A 21,120-nucleotide genomic window follows, 5' to 3' on the forward strand; every position below is an offset into this window, starting at 1 on the left:
GGAAGCGATGCAAAGATGGGGCTTCTGCTTAAACTCCCCCTCCGTCCCTGCTGCTGGTGGGAGAGTTTACAAGCGGAAGACGAGGATTTTCAAAAAGGAGACCCTTTTAACTTGAAGCAGGTCTCTCCTGCATGGCCAGATGAGAGAAGGAGCACACAGCCTTACGAGACCTTCGGGTGCCTCGTGGCTGCCTGAGCACCCCCTTTTCTCACACGTGCAGCATGGCCATGGCTAGAGGAAAGCCTACAAAGGAATACTCTCGCTGCACTAGAACTGGGGATGCCCTCAGGAGTTTTTCCCGAAGTCCTGTTTGCCTCCATGGAAAAACAGACGCCTCCCTCCTGCTGATGCTATAGGGACATCTGTTAGGTAGGAGGGTAATGCCTGAAAATGATTTGTTCTTGGAACCCTAAAATAGGCTTTGTGATTTAAAATAAAAACCATCCTTCCTTCTTCTGCCCAAACATTTCTTGACAGAGAGCCCTGTGACGAAACTGGCACTCACAAAGGTTGTACTTTAATCACTGTCTGAACACTCAGAACCAAAGTTTGTTTTTTAAAAAAATTCCCAGCTGCATCAAGCAGCCCATTTTGGGGCCAGCTGCTAACATCCCACCAGAGGATAACAAGCTCAGACTCCTCATTCCCAACGTGGTTGGTTGGCTTCCAGGCTTCATTCAAGACAGCATCATGGTTTGATCACTGCAAGATGTTCCACCTTCCTCCCCACCTTGAGTTAATTATGGGGAAGATTCTCCTCTTTCCCTTCCGCATGCAGAACAAAGTGATTTGTGATGGGCACCCAGACTTTATCTGAATGCTGGTAAGGCCCACCCTATTATCAAATTCAGTTCAAAAGGAAACAAAATCTCAAGCAATACAGATTTGAAATTTTACAGAAAAGGCATTAAAAAGTCTTATTTCCGAATAGCAGATTTTGTTTGGAACCATTCAGCATACTACAGGGATACACTCCTTATGGATGTCCAAACAACACTATGCTGCCAGGCCACAACATCCATGGCTTACAAGTTACTGATCTTAGGCCTTGTGAACCTTTGCTCCTGTCACGATCCTGAAGTCCAGCAACGACCAGGACATGGAGCTGGAGGTCACAGTGCCACCAGCTGAGGAGCTGGACCACCTTCCCGGCTCTGAGCCTGATGCAAGGGATCAGGGGCACACTGGACGAAGGGCAGGAGCTGAACTGGAGAACCAGGACCTGGGCCTTCATGAAGAGTCATAAGAACATAAGGAGAGCCTGCAGGATGAGGCCCAAGGGGCCCATCTGGTCCATCCTCCTGTTCTCACAGTGGCCCATCAGATGCCCACAAGCAGGACCTGAGTACAAGAGCACTCTCCCCTCCCACTGTTCCCAGCAACTGGTATTCAGAACCATCCTGACTCCGACTGTCAGCGTGGCTATTAGCCACTGATAGCCTTTTCCTCCATGAATTGGTCCAATCCTCTCTGAAAGCCATTCCAGTTAGTGGCCATCACTGCCTCTTGTGGGAGTGAACTCCATAGTTTAACTATGTGCTGTGTGGAGAAGTCCTTCCTTTTGTCTATCCTGAACTTTTCAGTATTCAGACTCCTTGGAGGCCAAAGAGTTCTAGTGTTGTGAGAGAGGGAGAAAAACTCTTCTCTATCTAGTTTCGCCATGCCACGCATAAGTTTGTACACTTCTATCATGTTGCCTCTGACTTGCCTTTTCCCTAACCCAAAAAGCCCAAATGCTGCAACCTTTCCCCATGGGGAGGGGGAGTCGCTCCATCCCCTTGGATCATTTGGGCTGCCCTCTTCTGAACCTTTTCCAACTCTACAATATCCTTTTTGAGATGAGGCGACCAGAACTGTACACCGTATTCCAAATGCGGCCACACCATAGATTTATACTATGGTATTATGGCATCTGAAGTTTTAATTTCCAATACCTTTCCTAATTATCTCTAGCATGGAATTTGCCTTCTTCACAGCCACCGCACACTGGGCCGATCTTCACTGAACTATCCACTATGACCCCAAGGTCTCGTTCCTGGTCAGTCACCACCAGTTCAGAGCTCATGAGTATATATATGAAATTAAGATTTTTTGCTCCACAATATGCATAATTTTACACTTGTTTACATTGAATTGCATTTGTCATTTTATCTCCCAATCACTCAGCTTGGAGAGGTCCTTTTGAAGCTCTTTGCAATCCCTTTTTGTTTTAATGACCATAAATAATTTAGTACCGGCAAAGATGGCCACTTCACTGCTCACCCCTAACTCTAAATCCTTTATGAACAAGTTGAAAAGTACAGGTCCCAATACCGATCCTTGGGGGACTCAACTTTCTACAGCCGTCCATTGGGAGAACTGTCCGTTTATGCTACTCTCTGTTTTCTATTTCCTAGCCAGTTCCTGATCCTCTCCTCTTATTCCATGACTGCTAAGTATACTCAGGAGGTGAGTTACCTTGTTGAATGTTTTTTGGAAGTCCAAATACACTATGTCCACTGGATCTGCTCCATCTGTGTGCTCGTTTACACTCTCAAAGAACTCTTAATAAGTCAGTGAGACAGGACTTAACCTTGCAGAAGCCATGCTGGCTCTGCTTCAGCAAGGCGTGTTCTTCTATATGCTTGGTTATTTTATCTTTAACAATACTTTCCACTAGTTTTCCTGGGACAGATGTTAAGCTAACCAGCCTGTAATTTCTGGGATTCCCTTGGATACCTTTTAAAAGATTTGTGTTACATTGGCCACTTTCCAGTCCTCAGGTACAGAAGTAGATCTGAGGGACAAGTTACATTTTTTTATTAGATCAGCAACCTCATTCATAGAATCATAGTGTTGGAAGAGGCCTATAAGGCCGTCGAGTCCAACCCCCTGCTCAATGCAGGAATCCAAACTAAAACATAATTAACTCATATTTTAGTTCTTTGAGAACTCTCGGATGGATGCCATCCAGACACAGTGATTTGTCAGTTTTTATTCTGTCTATTCAGCGTAGAACTATATCTCTCCTCACGTCTATTTGCCTCAGTTCCTCAAACTGAAAAAGTTCATTCAGGCACAGGGATTTGCCCTATAACCTCTGCTGTAAAGACAGATGCAAATAATTAATTTAGCTTCTCTTTATCCTGCTTTAGCACATCTTTGACTGCCTTGTCATCCAAGAGTCCAACCATCTCTAGACAGTCTCTTGCTTAGAATGTATTTTAAGATTTTGTTGTTGTTGGTCTTGATGTTTTTAGCAATCTGCTCCTCAAATTCTTGTTTAGCGCCCCTTATTGTCTGCTTGCATTTCTTTTGCCAAAGTTTGTGTTCCTTTTTATTCTCATTTGGACTTCAGTTTTTTGAAGGAAGCCCTCTTGCCTCTAAAAGCTCTGCTCATCAGCCACACTGGCATCCTCTTGGCCCTGGTGGTACCTTTCCTGATTTGCAGTACACATTCCAGTTGGGCTTCTAATATTGTGATCGGTTCCATGACCAATGTTCCAGGGCACAGTCATTTAGGATACCTATACATTTTACCTCTTTGTCATGATCAGCACAAATGTAGACAGTCTACGTCAGGGTAGTTGAAGTCAACCACTGCTACAACATTTCCTAGTTCGGATGCTTCTTCGATTTCATTTTTCATCTCAAGATGTCCCTGAGCATTCCCCAGTACTAACTTACTCTTGTGACCCAGTATCACCACCCACAATGATTCTGTGGAAGAGTCTGCCTTTGGGAGTTTCTAGCTTGTTGGATTCAATGCCCCCTTTCACATATAGAGCGACACCCCCTCCAATACATCCTTCCCTGTCCTTCCGATATAGTTTACATCTAGGGATATCCATGTCCCACTGGTTTTTGTCCATTCCATCAGACACCACAACACTGTCTTCTAAGACCAAGCGCTCCAGTTCTCCCGTCTTGACTTGGAGGTTTCTAGCATTAGGGTATAAACACTTGTATACACTCTCTCTCTTCAAGTGTCTTTGGCACTTTTGGTTTGGCCTGTGGTAGTTTTGCCTTTCCGAATTGATATCCTGAATGACTTGCTCTAGGTCTACCTCATTTAAATTTGCATCAGTATTTTTTTGTCTTTATCTCGGGGGATGATTTGTTCTGAATTGGACCCTGCTCAGCTCCTGTCAGCTTTCCCACCTCCGTCAGTTTAAAAGCCTCTATGCCACCTTTTTTATTTTAAGCACCAGCAGTCTGGTTCCATCCCGGTTCACGTGGAGCTTGTCCCTTTTGTACAGAGCCTCCCAGTGCAGAGTCTAGTGCCTCCCATGCTGCCTTGACAGTCCGATGGCGCAGACAGCACACCGGGCCAGGGGCCAGGGAGGGCAGGAGAGGGGCCTGCCTTCATTTCTGACATCAGACTTGCATCCATTCATTCTACTGCACATAGAGACTGGTCTGTTTGGTCAAATACCTATAGGGACTTTGCTGCTACTTCTGGGTTCAGAAACAAGATTTCTCAAGCAGCAGGGAGGGAAACACAGCAACAGATGTTGCTGCCTAGGACTCTGCCTAGTTTCTCCTGTGCAGGATTCCGACTTCAGCATCCCTCCACTAAACACTCCACCATGGTCCTGGACTATGCAGGATGGGTCTCTCATTCCTGCCCCCTTCCATACACTCCACACAGGGGCCTTTGAAGCAGATCAGCCCTCCGCATTCGGGAGGCACCCCTCTCAACAAACCCATGGCTGGGATTCAAATGAAAGGCATCAAACACCAATGACCCATATAGAACAAACAAATGGATGGAAAAGGAGGGCTGGGGGAATCTCAGCACACCAAGCCAAAGGTAGGCCTCAAGGTGTCTCCGCAGGGTTTGCCATCTGGGCATCAATGCACCTGCTGCACCTGTGGGATTCAACACGTGAGATTTCTATTTCTGTGGAAAAAGGAGAGGTGCTGCAGCAGACCAGGTGGTTATTTTCTACCTCCCCCACAGAGCTGTTGAAAATGCATCTGCCCTTAACAAGACAAAGGAGGCACTTCGCAAAAAATGAGAGGCGATTCCTCCTGAGAGTCTGTTGCTGAGATTATATTTAAAGCCATCCACCAAGTACAAAATGCTATTTGGCTAAAACATTCAGATGCGAAGAACAGAGGCAAAAAAGGGAAACACACACCGTCACTCAGCAACGTTAACGGAAAGCTAGGCTTGGTCCCCCACAGCCCTTCGCACAGCAGAAAACAAGAGTGAGGTGGATACTCCAGCGCTAAGACACCACAGCACCAAGGATCACATGTGGCTGTTTGACACTCACCTTTTGTGAGCATTAATTCTTCCCAAAGACTGAACACCCAAAGCTTACATGGGAAGAGCTTGTTTTTCCAGGAAAGGGGTGGGGGTGGGGGAAGAGACCTCTCCTTCAAAAAGGGGAACACAAAATCACAGCCTTCTATTTACAATACAGACAAAAACCAGCAAGAGACAAGTTCATTTATTGGGACTTTTCATAACCTATGTTCGGCACATCAGGTCCAGTTGGGAGGTTGCCAAAGCATGGGTAAATGGGGTCAGGCTCTCTGTTGCAAGGTACTTCAGGCCACAGGGGCTACCTGCAGGGTCTCAATACGCCTACAGACTCTGAACCTGATCTTTTAGGGCAGGGCTGGCTAACAGCACCCTCCCATCCACTCACCATTCAGAATCTTGAGAAGGTTCTCTTTTCTCACTCCCCCCCCCATTTGGGGGCCTTTCATCCACTTCTTTTGCTTCACAAAACCCAGTAATGAAAATGTGCCCAAGGAAAACCGCCCCATTTCCTCAAGAAGAACCCACCAGGAACCCCAACAAACAAGGTTACTCGACTTACAGCCCCACCAGCCCCTAAAACAGCTACTTACTCTGCAGGCAGTCAGCATTGAGCAGATCTTGGCACTTCTCGTGGCATTTGACCCCACATTCCGTGCAGCGCATCCCTTGCCGTGCAATGCCCCACAAGAGCCCCTCACACTCATAGCAGTAGGTGGGGGTTGTGGCTGTCCAGACCTCAAAGTTGTGGGGGGTTGTGCAGGAGATGGGGTAGATTAAGGCTTGCAAGGTCTTCTTATATACGTGGGATTTCTGAAACGGAAAGGCATGCTTAGCCACAGCTTGAAATGTTTGAGTGTGCAAGACTGGCATTGTTTTCTGTAGGGAAATACTGAACTCATCCCACACCTCCTGGTTTTATGGGATGCCTGCTGGTGTCAGCCATGGAGCAGAGCAGAGCAGACCCAGGCGGCACACTAGCAGCTGTTACTGCTAAATGTCTCAGTTCAAACTTCAACAATCACATGTTCAGTGCCAGAGTTTCCAAATCAAAAGAGGTGGGTTGGGATACTCGGTCACATCCTGAGTGTGCTGGCCTCGGGGGGGCGGCGGCATAGAATCATAGAATGGTAGAGTTGGAAGGGGCCTATAAGGCCATCAAGTCCAACCCCCTGCTCAATGCAGGGATCCAAATCAAAGCAGCACGCCTTCCCAACTCCCTTCAGCCATCTGTAGTGAGTAAGTGGGCCTGATCCACGCAGGCTCAGGAAGCGAGGGCCCTTGCCTGTGGGCTTCATTTCCACAAGGCGCGGCAACTGAGACTAGGCCAGCAACACGTGGCTGGCTCCCCCTCTGCCTGTGGCATGTCTTGGTGGCCCTGTGTGGGAAGCCTCCTCCCCACATCCACTGCCCCTAACAGCCAGGCCCCGGGCAGGCATTTTCAGAGGCCAGGCAAGGAGTCGGATATTTATTAAAACTGCTGGCTGGAAAGAGAGAGCTGTTTCATGTCGTGCCATTTCATCCCACACCATTGTTCTTGTAATGACTTTCTGTGGGAGCAAGTTCAGCTCCCTTGTGTGCTTGTGAAAGTCTCCTCCTTTCATGTTATTTTGATCTCACCATGCTGACAAGGGTGGGCTTTCCACACCAGCTTCATTCTAAATCCAGCCGCCCGCCCTGCCTGGCAGCAGCCATACTCAGCGGGGGGCCTGCAGGGCTCGGCGTTTGCACTCCAGGAGCAGCCCAAGGAACCCCTGAACTGCGCCTGGCCTGCTGAAGAGGGAGCAAGCTCCCCTTTCCTTACCAGCTCCTCGTCCTTGAGAGAAGTTCGGGTGGCCATTGCTGAGGTAATTCCGGTCTTCCGGGACTGGACCAGTGACTGGGGAAGAAGATCAGCCTCAGTTACTCAATGCCCATGTAAGGAAGATGTTTTCAAAAGCATCAGTGGGCGTGGGTGGGTGTGTTCTAACCCCCAAGTAAGATGCCCCAAGCTCCCTGAAGGGAGGACAAACAACCACACAGCAAAGCAAGAGATGAGGGGCTCTGCCATTCCCACCCCAGAGCCCAATCCCCTCCCCAGAGATTCGGAAGAGCACTGGAGCAGGCAGCCAGCAAGAAGACAAGAGTTCTCCCTCTGGTCACAGACAAGGCCGACCCCAATGGACCTATTTAATCCAGCCTCTTGCATTACAAGCAAGACAAGATATACCAAAAGCATCCCCAACAGATAGATATTTTGTGGGCAGCCGTCAATGAAGCCAGCCTCTGCCATTGCAGGATATAGCAAGGGCGTCGTTCCCAAGCTGTAAGTAGAAAAACAAGCAAAGCTTTCCCTCCCTCTCTCACGCACCCATATACACAGACTTACTTTTTGGCATTTTAAAATACTAATATGTCATCAGCATTATTCATCCCCTTCTCTCCCCCCCCCTCCCCGGAAATAATAGCGTTATCTCTACAAGCTACACACATCCAGTTCCCTTCCTTGCCTGTTCTCTTACAATTTATTCTCATAATAAATGAGACCCTCTTTCATGAGTCCAAATTCATTGACAGACAGAAAGGGCAGCTCTGAAACTACTAAGAAGGAAACTCCATGCATGATGGATCCCTGGGCCAGAAGCGGCAGTCACCGCATGTGGAGGTTCCAAAGAGACAAAAGCGGTCAGGCATGTTTGGATGTGTCCACATGCCACATTCTGCTAACACTGAATGAAATGAGCTGGCCCACTGGCTGCTTCCACCACCGAGTGCATAGCGGTGCCAAAAAGTAAACTATCTGTAGGTAGTGTTATCCATGGGGCCACTCCAACCACATGCAAGTAGGGAGATGACGTTCACTCTGGAAGGTGACCCAAGCACCCTAGAGTGGTGCCACACAGCAAGACTGGCGGGTAAAGTAAGGCAGAGAGTGGGGAAGGGTCCTACCCTGATTTACCAAGCTGCACAAGTTTAAAAATAAAAAGAGGAGGGGAACAGCTACCAGAAAGGGAAATGCAGATATACCAAGTGGTTATGGGAAGGAGTGTCTGGTTTGATCTCCACTTACCATGGCCTGTAGGAAGAGAATGTCAGCATACAAGAGAAGCATAACAGGTTAATTCCACTTGTCCCACTGTCACGAAACCTACAAACACATTGCCCAGGCTTCCTCTCTGCAAGATGACACGTGCAGTTCTTCACACAGCTATTCTACACAGTACGAGTTAAGCAGACTGATCTTGCTGCCAATGTAGAAATTAAATTTACGGCTTTCCTACGTTTTTGCAGAAACATTTAGGCGGCACTGTTTACATCTTAGGGCTTAGAGGGATTTGTAACATTGGCCTTGTTCACCACTACTGATAAGGAAGCTCTAGAGCTCTCGTGCTCATCTAGTACACTGCTCCTCACTCTTGGCTCCCCAGATATTGTTGGACTACAACTCCCATCATCCTTGGCTATTGGCTAACCTGGCTGGGGTTGATGGGAGTTGTAGTCCAACAACATCTGGGGAGCCAAGGTTGAAGGACCCTGGTCTAGTAGATGCTAATCTTTCCTCCTAGTTTTTGTTAAGTCTATAAATGAAAAACTTATTTCCTTTTACTTCTGCGGCACTGAAAAACTATGGAAACACAATATTATTCATTTATCTATTATTTGATTTATATCCTGCCCTTCCTCCCAGTAGGAGGCCAGCGCAGTAAAAGCACTAAAAACACTTCAAAACATCATAAAAACAGACTTTAAAATACATTAAAACAAAAATCTTTAAAAACATTTTTAAAAAACTTTCAAGACATCTTTTAAAAAAGGGTTAAAACATATTGTTTTTTAAAAAAAAGATTTAAAAACATCTTAAAAAAGCAATTCCAACACAGATGCAGACTGAGATAAGGTCTCAACTTAAAAGGCTTGTTGAAAGAGGAAGGTCTTCAATAGGTGCCAAAAAGATAACAGAGATGGTGCCTGTCTAATATTTAAGGGGAGGGGATTTCACAGGGCAGGTTGCAATGAACAACCAAATAGAATTATTTCCATGTATAAAAGAATTCCTCCCTCCAGCTCTTTAGCAATCCTTTTTTCACTGATACCCAATACATTGTCCCATCCAGAGCCGGAGGGACGAGGCTGAAGCGTGGGTGCAAGTAAATCTCGTTTTATTAGAGTAATGGATACATCAAAGGCATTGCGCTTCATAGAAAACCCTGCGCTAACTCACTAGAATCCCTAACTATACTCTAGACATGCTCTGCAGCGTGTGAAGGAAGTTGACTCAACGACTCCCCACTGTGAGCGGCAAGCTTAAGTAGGGAACGTTTTCGAACGTAATCTCTGACTCCTTCGTAATTCCTGTCTTTGCCCTGTCCGTTTCTCGCGGCGGCGGGAGCGCGGGGACAAAGGGCGTGCTTCCAACGGCTCATCGGAAGACACCTGCTCCTGAGCAATGGGCTCGAGGTCAGGGGGCTGTGCCACACTGGTATCCTCCTGGGAACTGCTTGGCAAGGGAGGAGCTGGCACTGTCTCTGGAGCTTCCCCCAACAAGTCCTCTGCATCAGCTGGGGGCGGCGCGCTCTGTTCCTCGGAGAGTGCGCTACCTGTGGGAACTGGCTGGAGTGCAGGCTGACCCCCTCCCGCAAGGTCCTGCTCAGACTCAACAACTCCCAACTCTGCTTCTTCTGGCAGCGAAGGCGCCTGAAACTCATGCCTCCCCCCTCCCTGTCCCTTCTGGGTTAGCTGAGGCTCAACATACATGAACCGAACACCCAAAGGAGCCCTTGTGCAGAACAGACACTTCCTGATGCAAGTTTTAAATATGCTGCATTTGGCCAATTCTCTCTCCATCTTCGTATTCCTTCCAAAAACCTATTTCTTAAGAAAATCCTCTCTTAGACCACCAGATCCTCCCTTAACCCATTGCTCACTACTCCTGCTTTGCTGTTCCATGATGTGCATTTTTAAAAACAAATGTTTAAGTCGCCTTGACTTACCCATTTTGATCAATTACCCACCACGACCAGCCACCTTTTTGTGTTAAATGCATTACACGAAGTAAGTTATTAGTGAGGCTTCTCTCTAAGAAATTAGTTTTGGATTGAGTGGAAGAGACAAAGCCCTCTTCTGGACAAGAGACTAAGCCATTGCCAAATTGCATATAGCCCAGAGGACCCTCCTAGGGCTGAATAAATGTTAAGTAGTTGCTAAGCCATATAGTAAAATGCATTGAGTGCCTGAAAAGGGGACAGCCTGCAAAATACCTGTTATCCATACCCTTTCAGCCCAGTTCTTTTATACTAAACTGGAGGTGAAGAAGCCAGGGAAAGGCAAATTCCTGTGCTGGCATTCAGAGTCTGCAGAACTGAGGTAGTGTGTGGCAAAGAATTTGCCTTTCCCTGGCTTCTTCACCTCCAGTTTAGTATAAAAGAACTGGGCTGAAAGGGCAGGGGGCTGCCACACTGATACCACCTGAGACAGAATGCTCAATTGCCCTCATCAAGAGTCTGCAGTTTTTCAAATCAGTGTTTGCCAGGAATCCAAATTATACAAATCTAACTCACTGTAAAAGTCTTGCTTCTGTAACCTTTCTGCCCTTGAAAAAGAGAGAAAAAAGGTAATACCACTTTCATTATATTTATGGAGAGGCAGAAAAAACTCTCACCAAGTCACTGACAAGTGGAATAGGCTTCTTCTGGCGGAGATCAGGCATGCTGTCGATGCCATAGAGACCACCTGCTGGCCTAGAAATAAAAGTGGGAAATGCATTAGGGCAACCAGAGATGACGAGTAATGAGTTATAATCTGTCAGCCAGAGTCATGGAGGAGCCCAGCAAGGCTTCCTGCAGACTTAAGACTCCTTTGGGCAATAATGGAATCAATGTGAACAGGAGGAACCAGTCTTGGCCCAGGAGAGACCGACATCCAGAAACACAGCTCAATTTAACAAGGAAAAAGATGCTAAATGCTAGGAAGAATAACCTTGATGTGACTGAATGTCGAGAAGCTTGTCTGTGGCATTAAATCTGTAAATTATTCCCATCGATTCAGGTTACACAGCACAGGCACCTCTGACAGTTCTGAAACCAAGGAGAGCTCAAATCCATCCCATGTACAAGTTAAATCAGGCTTCGTTCTCCTTTTTCCTCTAAAGAGGAATAGCAAGCAACAATGGGGGAAGTGTCAGAATTGATCAGACAATCGTGGCAGCAGCGCACTCTTTGAACTCCAGCGACCCACAAAAGGAAAGTTCTTCAGTCTCCGCCTGCAACCTACATTTCAGAGAGTAAAGCCTTACACTCACCAGGAGAGCCCTCAAAAGGCAAGGCTTGCCATTCCAGGCCTCTGCAATGTGAGAGATCTTTACTGCTTTGGGATGAGAGTCTGACAGGTTTCGGGTTTGAAATGGTTTGCTCCAAGCACGGACATGGCTGACTCGTGGCTCTCCAGATGTTGGTGGAGTACAGGTCCCACCAAAAAATCCCTGGTGACTGGTCCATGCTGGGGCTGATGGCAGCTGGAGTACAACAGCATCTGGAGGGCCACAGCTTAGTCACCCCTAGCAGGTCAGACTTGGAGCTCTACAAGCACAAGGAGGATCCCTCACTGAAGAAGCACCCCAGTTTCTGTGAAATGACAAAGTGGCAAGGAAAACATGAGTTAAGCTAGTAAGCAAGTTGATCACCTCCATCCATGAGTTCAGCAACAGTGTAAGGAGGCCAGGACAGGCAGCACCACCACCCCCGGCCGCCATTTCTGATAGTAACTCAGCTTTCCAGATAACCATTAAGAAAAAGAGCTGTGAAGGTTAAAAGCCTGAAAGGGGTTTTGTACCGAGTGTCACATGTACGACTGGACAAGACTTGTGGATGTGCACTCAGTGCAGGGAGCTCCTGGTCCTCAGGGACCGGGTCTGACCCTTGAGGCCAAGGAAGCTGACCAGGGGAGGCTGAAAAAGGCAGAGAGATTGATGGGCAAGTCCACGTGTATATTTACGCTCCCAGTTTTGGGACTAAATGACAGGTGGGTGGTGGGAAGGTTTCTGAAGACTTGGCATGCTTGTGTGAAGGCCGACTCATTAACACCAGCACACAGCCTCTTCTTCAATTCACAGGATTGCTAGAAAAAAAGGATAGCTCAGCGACTGGTCAGCCTATCTATAGGATAGCCCCTACTCCTATCTGGTGTGGTAGCGGCCAGTGTAAACCCCTTCCGGTCTTAGCAGGCTGCAATGTGCAACCATAGAAGGTCACCCTCTGCTTTTTACTCTCATGCCAGCCAGCCACCTTCCTCTCCCACAGCTGCAGGCATAACACACCTCTTGGCTTATCCTGGAGCTGAAGGAATATGGTTTGTTTGCCAGAGAGGGTATCAGGGCCAGCAAAAGCATTCCACACTTGAGGAAGAGCCCTGTAGTTGCATACTAGAAGTCCCATCTACTCTTGTGTCCCATTTCCCACAGCTGCCAACCACTTCAGACCTTATCAGTCTACATGTGGAGTGAGGATTTTTTACTTCAAAGCTCATATTGAATCACATTTGCTATTTTAATGGCTGCTCATTGCTTTTGGAATTGTTTCTTAAGATCTTTTTGTAAAGACGTTGAAGATATTTTAAGGATTTTTAAAATTGTTTTATCACTTGTTTGCCACCCTGGCCTCCTTCTTGGAGGAAATGTGGGACATAAATTTAAACAATAATATAATTCTGTTGGAGCTCTTTGCAGTGTTTTTACCACCCTGAACGATAAGGATGTCATCTGCATACCTGATCCCCTCCCTGCTCCCCCCTAATTATAGACCGTTTACGAAAAAATTAAGAAGTACAGGCTCAGTCCCCACTTTCTGCAATGATGTAGGCTGACATTCCAGCAAGCAAGGAAAGAAGGGAAACATTTTCATTGTGCTGGAATAAACCTCTGCAGCCTCCCTGTTGTGGTGCAGGTGAACAATATCACAGAGTGAAGCTGTCACTGAAACTTTAAATATTGTTGTACTACGTTACATATATTTCACATTGAATAACTCCTGGGCGTGTGTTATCCGTGCTATGCTGGAAGTCTATTGCCCTCAGGAGAACGCTTGTCAGCTTTAATAATACCTTGTCACACTGATGTGCGTAGACGTTTGGAAAACGTGAGCAGCAAAGCTAGAGATGAGCGGATGGGGATAATTGGCTTGTGTGCAGCAAGTGGAGGGCTAATTACCACTCCAAAGGCAGCAGGGAAACAGAGCCACAGAGCCAAGCCAGAACGCCCCCACCCAGGGTGGAGATGGGATGCAGAGTCTGCTGCTTCCTTCCCATCTCCTCTCCCGCCACTCAAGGCAGCCCATCTCCCTGGATCCAGACCCACCTGTTCTTCCTTCACAGTCCCCCTCCCCATCCGCCCAAGCTGGGTGGCAGCCAGTCCTTACTCTCCCCCCCCTCCAAAAAAACCCCACTTGGTCACTTTCTTTCCCCTGCCTGGTTCCTTCCCTTCCTGCTCCTTGCTTCTGCTTCCCTTTGGCCAGCCCAAGAAGTTTTGCAGAAAAGGAGTAGGGAGGGAAGGGAAGGGAAGGGAAGGGCCTGGCATTACGCTGAGGCTCTTTCTCCCCCTCACCCAACTGGCCGGCTGAAGCCCCTTGCCTCTCCACTACGGCAAAATCCGTGAGGCTCTGCCCTTGGGTGTTATTTATTTATTTATTGGATTTATATCCCACCCTTTCTCCCAGGAGGAGCCCAGGGTGGCAAATCCTGCACAGTGGAAGAGAGCAGGGCCCAGGGCCCGCCACCAGCCTTTCGGACTCAAGCTCCAAAGGCTCCCTTTCTGTCCTCAATATGCCATCAGGACAAACAGCAAGTCAGAGATGATGTCTTAGGGAACTAAGCTCAGGCTGGTGAGCAGGCCCAGGTGAGCCCAGGAGAAAGAAGGCAGTCTCTCTTGGTTTTAAGGCCAGGAGGAGATGGTGGCTGCAGGCAGGAATGGGGCCTGTCCTTCAATCCTCTGCTTCTTCTCCAGAGTCAGACATCTCTACCTCCCTCTGTCCGTTCTCAACGCCTCTGTCCTCTGCAGCCAAACATACACAGTAGGCCAGGGTTAGATAACTGCCTGCCACAGACTAGGGTTGGCTAATACTGCCATTCAGTGAGGGAAGAGGCTTTCAGCTTTTCCCCAGATTAAAGCTGGCTTGGCTAGAGTAAAGCACGCTGAGATACATCTTCTGCTCCTCTTTCAAGCCAGCTTAACCTCCTGAGTGTGTGCATTCTGCAAGTGGCTCATTAAAGGCAGAGGTGTTCCCCGCACTAAAAAATAAAATAAAAATCTGAACCGTTTCCCAGCAGCCCCTGGAGCAATGATCCAGGCTCCCCTGGAGTACAGGGGAGAGGTGCTGGGCATCGACAGGTGTGGCAGAAGGAGACACTCCTTAGCACAAGCAACCTGGAAAAGTTGCTTAGAGAAATGAAAGCCTCCTCCAGTTTAATTTCATGTTGGATTCGTTTTGCCTATTTCATTGTTTGGACACCTGATTTATATGCAGAGGGAGTCAAATCAGTCTCATGCAGACGTTTCAGGGTGGCGCTACCAATGTCCCCCTCAGCCCCAGCTGCAATTGTACACAAGCCCTAGAAGAGAGTAGAATTCAAATGTTACAGATCAAAGCCATATGGCTCCAATCAAATACATGAACATATTTAAAATCAAACAGCATGTAAAATGGTGCCTTCCCGTCTTTCTTCTGGCAAGCCTTCAATTCGTAATGGGAAAGCAACAACAGCAGGCACAGCCACACTGAGGAGCATGCTGACTTCACACGCTTTCGGAACTAGCAAGGCCTTCTGTTTGTGGCTGGAGGTTCTTTGCAAAGTGGGCAAGAAGCTCCAGGCTGGCCAAATGAAAGGGAAGCTGTGGAGGCTGAGGCAGGGTGCAAAGGAAGCAGGCAGGCTTGGCTGAAGGCCTTACGGTACAGATACGGTACAGCCACCTGCCTGCAGTGTTGTTCAACTCCAGGTAAAGCCACGGCCACACTGAAACCGAAACAGACTCACCAAATACACACATAATGTCTTTGGAGGAGGAACGCATGCACATGACGCACTCTCCTTGTCATGCACACATGTGCCTTATTTTGCTGCTATTTCCTTCATGGAAGTGATAATCCAGGCAGAAAGACAGTCACAGGTGAAGCACTCCAGAGCATTCTGTCCCTCTTTCTGCTCACACATGACCCTGGGCTGGGAAGAAGTGAGCCTTCTAACCCCAGAGAGGAAACAATGGGAATACCCATTAGGGTGAACCTCAGCAACTCAGAGAAGAGGTTGCCCTACTGTCAAGGAGAAGGAAGAGGTGAGGAAGAACTCTCCCACATCGGACCAGTGGCCAGGGCCAGGCTCCCAGTTGCTGCTGCTGCTGCTGTGTGTCCACTGCACGACTTAGGGAGCATTTGCAGGCCCACAGCAGTGCTCAGGTGCTCCGTCCACAGCTACAGTGGAAGCATGGTGCTCATATGACAGAGATGCTGGGCCCTGGGCTGAGCTTGTAGCTTCAAGAAGCTGAAATCAGGGAAGGAGGCTGCGGGTAATCTGAACGCGTGCATGGACATGGGGGTTATTGTGAACATGTAGGGTGAAAGTAGGACAGATACTTGCCTCCTTCAAAACCTGTAAGAGTGTGGAGCAATGCACAATTTATCTGAACCCACCATCACCACCACTACACTCAAGTCAGTCTTCAGTCAGTAAATGTGGGCGCCGAGAGAGCTCTGAGCAGCTTGCCTGCAGCCATCCCCCATCAAACAGTGTCCTGAACTGGGGGGACTTGGAGATGAATCCAGAAAACCAACTGCAGAGCAGAGGCCGTGTTGAATCTGACTGCAGGGAGCCTCCCTGTGCAGTAGCCCTGGCTCTGGCTGTGCTGCAGCCAAGTCAGCAAGAGCCCCACGGATGCTCGGCAGTTCTGTGTCCTGAGTTGACGCCCAAAGCCCATGGTTGGCTGGGAGCCCCCTCCTTGCAGGTGGGTTTAGAAAACATCACCTGGTTGAATTCTCCTTCTACACAGCACATAAGCAGTTGCCACTTGCCAGCAGAAGGCAGAACATCCCAGCCGACTATCTGCGAAGCCTTCCACCTTCACTGTGCCACCACCATGGTACTTATCACTCTGGCACAACCTTTTGGCCACGTTCCTTCTTCCCCGTCCCTCCACAGAGCAAAATATTTAACAAGTTCCCAAAGGCCACTTACCCTCCTCCTTTGAACCACGGTGACTTTGACGGATCGCCATCATCCTGACCCTTAAATTATTTTTTTAAGAGAGAGAAGGGGAAAGAAAGAAACAGGAATTAGTTTTGCTGAGCAAAGTAAAAGTCAGCTACAGAGTTCAGAACTAGGGACGATGTCTCATGCAAGAAAATGCACACAAGCACTCCACATTCTGCAACACCTCTGAAGACTGCAGTGAGGCTGCAGGCCATAGGAAACACTAATGTAGACATGACTGCACACACACCAGGGGGAAGGGAGGTCAAAAGAGCCTGTTCAGTGCAATTTTGGAGTGGTGGTGGAGGGGAACAACCCACAAACTTTTATTTTCAGGTATCAGCTTACCAAGAACAGATTTCTAAGTGTTTTATCTGAATTCATGAAGCCCTAATGTCTATGACATTTCCAAAACATTTAGATTTTTTAGAGCACCACAAATAGATGTGAGGTTAAGAACACAGGGAAAGGGCCCCCATAGCTCAGTGGCAGAGCATCTCCTTTGCATGCAGAAGGTCCCAGGTTCAATCCCCGGTGCCATCTCCTCCAGGGAGGGGTGGGGGACAGTCTTGCCCAAAGTCACGGAGAGCCACTGCCAGCCAGCCCAGATGATATTGAGCCGGATGGACCAATGGCCTGACTCAGTGTACGGCAGCCTCCTACGTTCCCATGAATCAAGTCAGCCACCTGCTTTCTACACAGCCCCTCTGAAGCCAGAAAGAAGGGCATGCTCTGTGCTGCTTTTAGATACCTAAGCCAAGAGACAACAAAAGGTGGAGCTTCTGAGAGATGCCTGAATTGTCTCCCAGCTTTTTCTTGCAGGTGAACCACAGCCATAGCTGTAAGCAGCAGCAGCAGCAACACAGTCAGAGCCTGTTTCTCGGCATTTATCTCAGAGAGACAGAAGAGCCAATACATGGTAGACAGATTTCTCTAAGGAGCAGTCTAGAGAGCGCAAGGTAAGACAAGAGGCTCATCCAGGCAGTGGAATGAGAATGCCTGTTCAGGGTTCCTGAGCCTGTAGATAGGATGAGAGCGGGGGCTTTGCAGCCTGTATGGCTGACTTCCAATGATCTTGATCACAGGTGCCCACAGTATTTCTCTGAGATCAGGTCTGCACAGGAAGCTATCACCTGGATGAGCTCCTGGATGAGCTTTGAGAGGCAGCAGAGTACTTCAGCCAATGAAAGCTCATGTCATAGGAAGCCGGTCAGTCTAAGGTCCACAACACTGCCTGGACCAGAGTTGCCAAGCAATGGAACAGGGACCAGTGTATTCTGCAAGGCAAAAAGCATCTTTTCATGGTTACCTTGTTCTTGTCATCCTGGTAGATGTATGCAAAGTTCCTGCTAACTGTAACGTGGGCAGTTCAGCCACTAACTGCTAAATGACCGAGGAGACCATTGCAAAAATGGCAGTTCAAAGGAAAAAAGGGGGAGCTTTATTTTCTCAGCCACACTTTCCCAGTTCAGGGCAAACAGCCTTTTGTCTCAGAGAGGAGCAGTTTTCACTAAGTCCCCTGGAAATCTGCAGTAATGACTCGCCCGAAACTACCCCTCAGTGCAATACTGCAAATGCAAGGATAGAGGAATCAAGAGAAGAGCCGCCTGCAACGAGCAAGTGACAGATCCATCACGTGGCCCTGAAGAAACCCAGTCCTGGTGAGAGCAGGGGCTAACGCGAAGGAAGCTCCAGTGGGAGGCTTGAATCGTTCCTGTGACATACAACGGAAAACATACCAACATGCTCAAGTGTAATATGGTGGAACAAGCAACCAAGAAGCACCATTTCAAAAAGGACCAGCTGAACACAAGTCACAAAGGGGGGCAGAAACCAATGCTAACTTAGTAGCATACATTCCAAAATGTAAGCAAGGAATATTTGTTACGTTCAGCCCAAAGAAGTCCTGTGTTCAATCCTGGACTCCCTAGCTCAATCCTAACAAGCTGGAAAGGGTCAAAGAGAAAGGAAACAAGGAGGATCAAGGAGGGTCTGGAGGACACACTGGATGAACCAGGTTATTGGGGGTGGGGTGGGAAATAAGCTTGTATCTTTCAAATGTTTCAGAGGAACAACTACTGCTCACTTTCTCCACTGAGGATAGGTCAAAAAGTTATTGGTTTGAAGCTACAGGAAAGGTGATCCAGGCTAAACGTTAATGCAAAAACACCTAGATGTAATTGCAGTCCAACACTGTCTTTGGAGAGTTTGTAGAGTCCTTTTTATATAGGCTTGAACTTTCCCCTGCCCCCCAAAAAAGTTTGACAGACATGTCAGCAAGCAAGATGTGGCAACCTTGCAATGATCAGGCCACAGCATGTAAAAAGTCCCAAGAGAGTCAGAGATAGGACTTCTGGGGTGTATCACCATGGGAGGGCCGAGTCATGCTGGGAGAAAAATATTACCAACAGGGGCCCACCACAGTGTATAGGCTACCCACCCACAAGGAAATCTGTATGTGGAAGGCTGGGACCAAAATGCAGAAAGCAGAAATAGTCAAGCAGCTTAGCAAATAGATGTGGACATTCTGGACAAAAGCACCACATTTTTCCTGCATGCTACCCATTACTGTAGCTTCCCATTTTTGATACGAACCATTTCTTCCAGAAACATCATGGCAGCCATCTTGGAAATTCATGAAAAAACTGTATCTACCAATAACTCAGCTTCCGAGCCCCTTAGGATCATAATCTTGCTCTCTAAATATCCATTTTCTGGGTTAAGGTATACAACTATACCATTGAGAAAAGCAGCAGATGATTATTTGGTCAAAAATAAAATAAGCAGATCAATTATTATGAGAACTCATGCTTAAATGTCTTCTATCAATTTCTTATCTTTGTTGGTGTTCCATATAATTTCATGTATTTGTATATCAATAATGCCATAACAGATTGGTAGTTTATAATAATTTCTTCTTATTATAGTGATGGCAAAAATAAGATTCTGGATTTTGAGCAAGGTATGCTGGCAAACGCTTCAGCAGGCTATGGCATGTGATTTCGAAGATGATGTACTGCTGCTGGCTAACGCTGCCAAGGCAGTGCACAAAGAGACTGTCAGCTATAAGGGTTTCCACTTTGATGGCAAACTTCCTTCTGGTTGTCAACAAGAGTCGATGAGACCTACTCTCAAGACCCTTGTGGATATGCTGTTGAATGGCGCTGATTGGACAGACCAAGACTCTACGGACTCGCAGGCAAACCTCACAGTGGCCCAGGCCATAAAAGGCTGGGAAGGAAGCAGAGACTGAGATAGTCGGGGCAGGAAACATGGCTGGGCTCAGCCAGATAGGTAGATGAAACATGGAGAGAGCCAGTCAGCAAGAGAACAAGGCTGCCTTACCTGTTGCTCAGCCAGGGCTGACCTGGAAGCTCTTGTAGGCAAGCAAGGACACCAGGGGCCAAAGGGAAGTTGGGGACGAAGCTAAGCGTAGAGTTGACGTGGGAGGAGAACACAGACTACTCCCAAAACTGGAATGACAAGACTGAGGAAGCTCCCAGCTCAAGACTGGCGAGTTCTATCAAGCAGAGAAGCTTCTAAAGTGACAGTCTCCCACTGGTGGTTGCAACAAGGAGGGAGCACTGGCAAATGGGGACCAAAGATCCAGATAACTCCCCACCCTAAACATACAATAGCCATTGCTAGCCCCAAACTGGGACATGCACACTCTTGAAATGCAGGAAGGCAAAAAGGAAAACCTTTGCATCAGGAGTGGGAAAAGGCTATAAAAAGGCTGGAGGTTTGAAAAGCCTTTCTAAATCCATAAAACTGGTGCCCCCAGCAGTACAGAAGATAAGCAAAATCTCAACATTAAAGAGATAATCAGAAAGGTACATCTTCCTAGTTCACCGGGTTCTTAGAGAACTAAAATGGTGAAACTGCTGATCTTCTCACAGAAATATGTAACTTGTCTGTAAGATCAGCCTTCATATCTGAGGACTGGGAAGTAACCAATGTAACACCATTTTTTAACAAAAGGTGATCCAGGGGATTTGCAAAATTACAGGCGGGTTAGTTCAAAATCTGTTCTGGAAAAATGGATGGAAAGAACGTTAAAGAACAGGATGCAGGGAGTAGGACTAAATGGACAGTTCTCCCAACAGAGGATTGTTACAAATGGGGTTCCCCCAAGAATCAGCACTGGGACCAGTGCTTTTTAACTGGATCATAAATGACCTGAAGTTAGGGGCGAGCAGTGAGGTCACCAAGTTTGCCGATGACACCAAACTGTTCAGGATGGTAAACACAAAACAGGATTGCGGGGAGACTCTACGAGGTTCTCTCCAAAGTGAGTGAATGGGCTTTAAAACAGCAAACATGGTTCTGTGTAAGCAACACCACACACAGACGTATGGCACAAGAAGAAAAGAAAAGCCCTGGAGCTCGCTCTAGTCCAGCATCCTGTTCTCACAGTGGTCAGCCACACCCCCAAGGAAGCCCACAAGCAGGACCTGACCACAAGAGCACTCTTCCCTTTGATGCCTGAACTGGCAATGACTGACCAGGAATAGAAAAATGAAAACGTCAACGCAGTCTACAGCGGCTCTGAAAAAGGCGAACAACAAGCCAGAGATCATGGGGAAAGAACTGAAAATAAAACTGCCAATATCATAGTGCTGTTATACAAATCTGTGGTGCAACCACACTTGGACTACCGT

At 47.6% G+C, this 21,120-nt stretch overlaps 1 protein-coding gene across 2 annotated transcripts in view; it reads right to left on the bottom strand.

Annotated features, from left to right (window-relative positions):
• Positions 1 to 21,120, bottom strand: part of UNC13B (unc-13 homolog B) — a 285,289-nt gene that overhangs the window by 83,045 nt on the left and 181,124 nt on the right. For both annotated transcript variants that reach the window (XM_061612817.1, XM_061612815.1), the window contains exons 11-14: positions 16,445 to 16,494; positions 10,890 to 10,968; positions 7,056 to 7,130; positions 5,845 to 6,064 (exon numbers count right to left, since the gene is read on the bottom strand). In XM_061612817.1, the coding sequence (XP_061468801.1) occupies positions 5,845 to 6,064; positions 7,056 to 7,130; positions 10,890 to 10,968; positions 16,445 to 16,494 (424 nt within the window). The remainder of the gene's footprint in view (positions 1 to 5,844; positions 6,065 to 7,055; positions 7,131 to 10,889; positions 10,969 to 16,444; positions 16,495 to 21,120) is intronic.

The sequence above is a fragment of the Rhineura floridana genome, chromosome 1 (assembly GCF_030035675.1).
Source record: "Rhineura floridana isolate rRhiFlo1 chromosome 1, rRhiFlo1.hap2, whole genome shotgun sequence".
Taxonomy (NCBI): domain Eukaryota; kingdom Metazoa; phylum Chordata; class Lepidosauria; order Squamata; family Rhineuridae; genus Rhineura; species Rhineura floridana.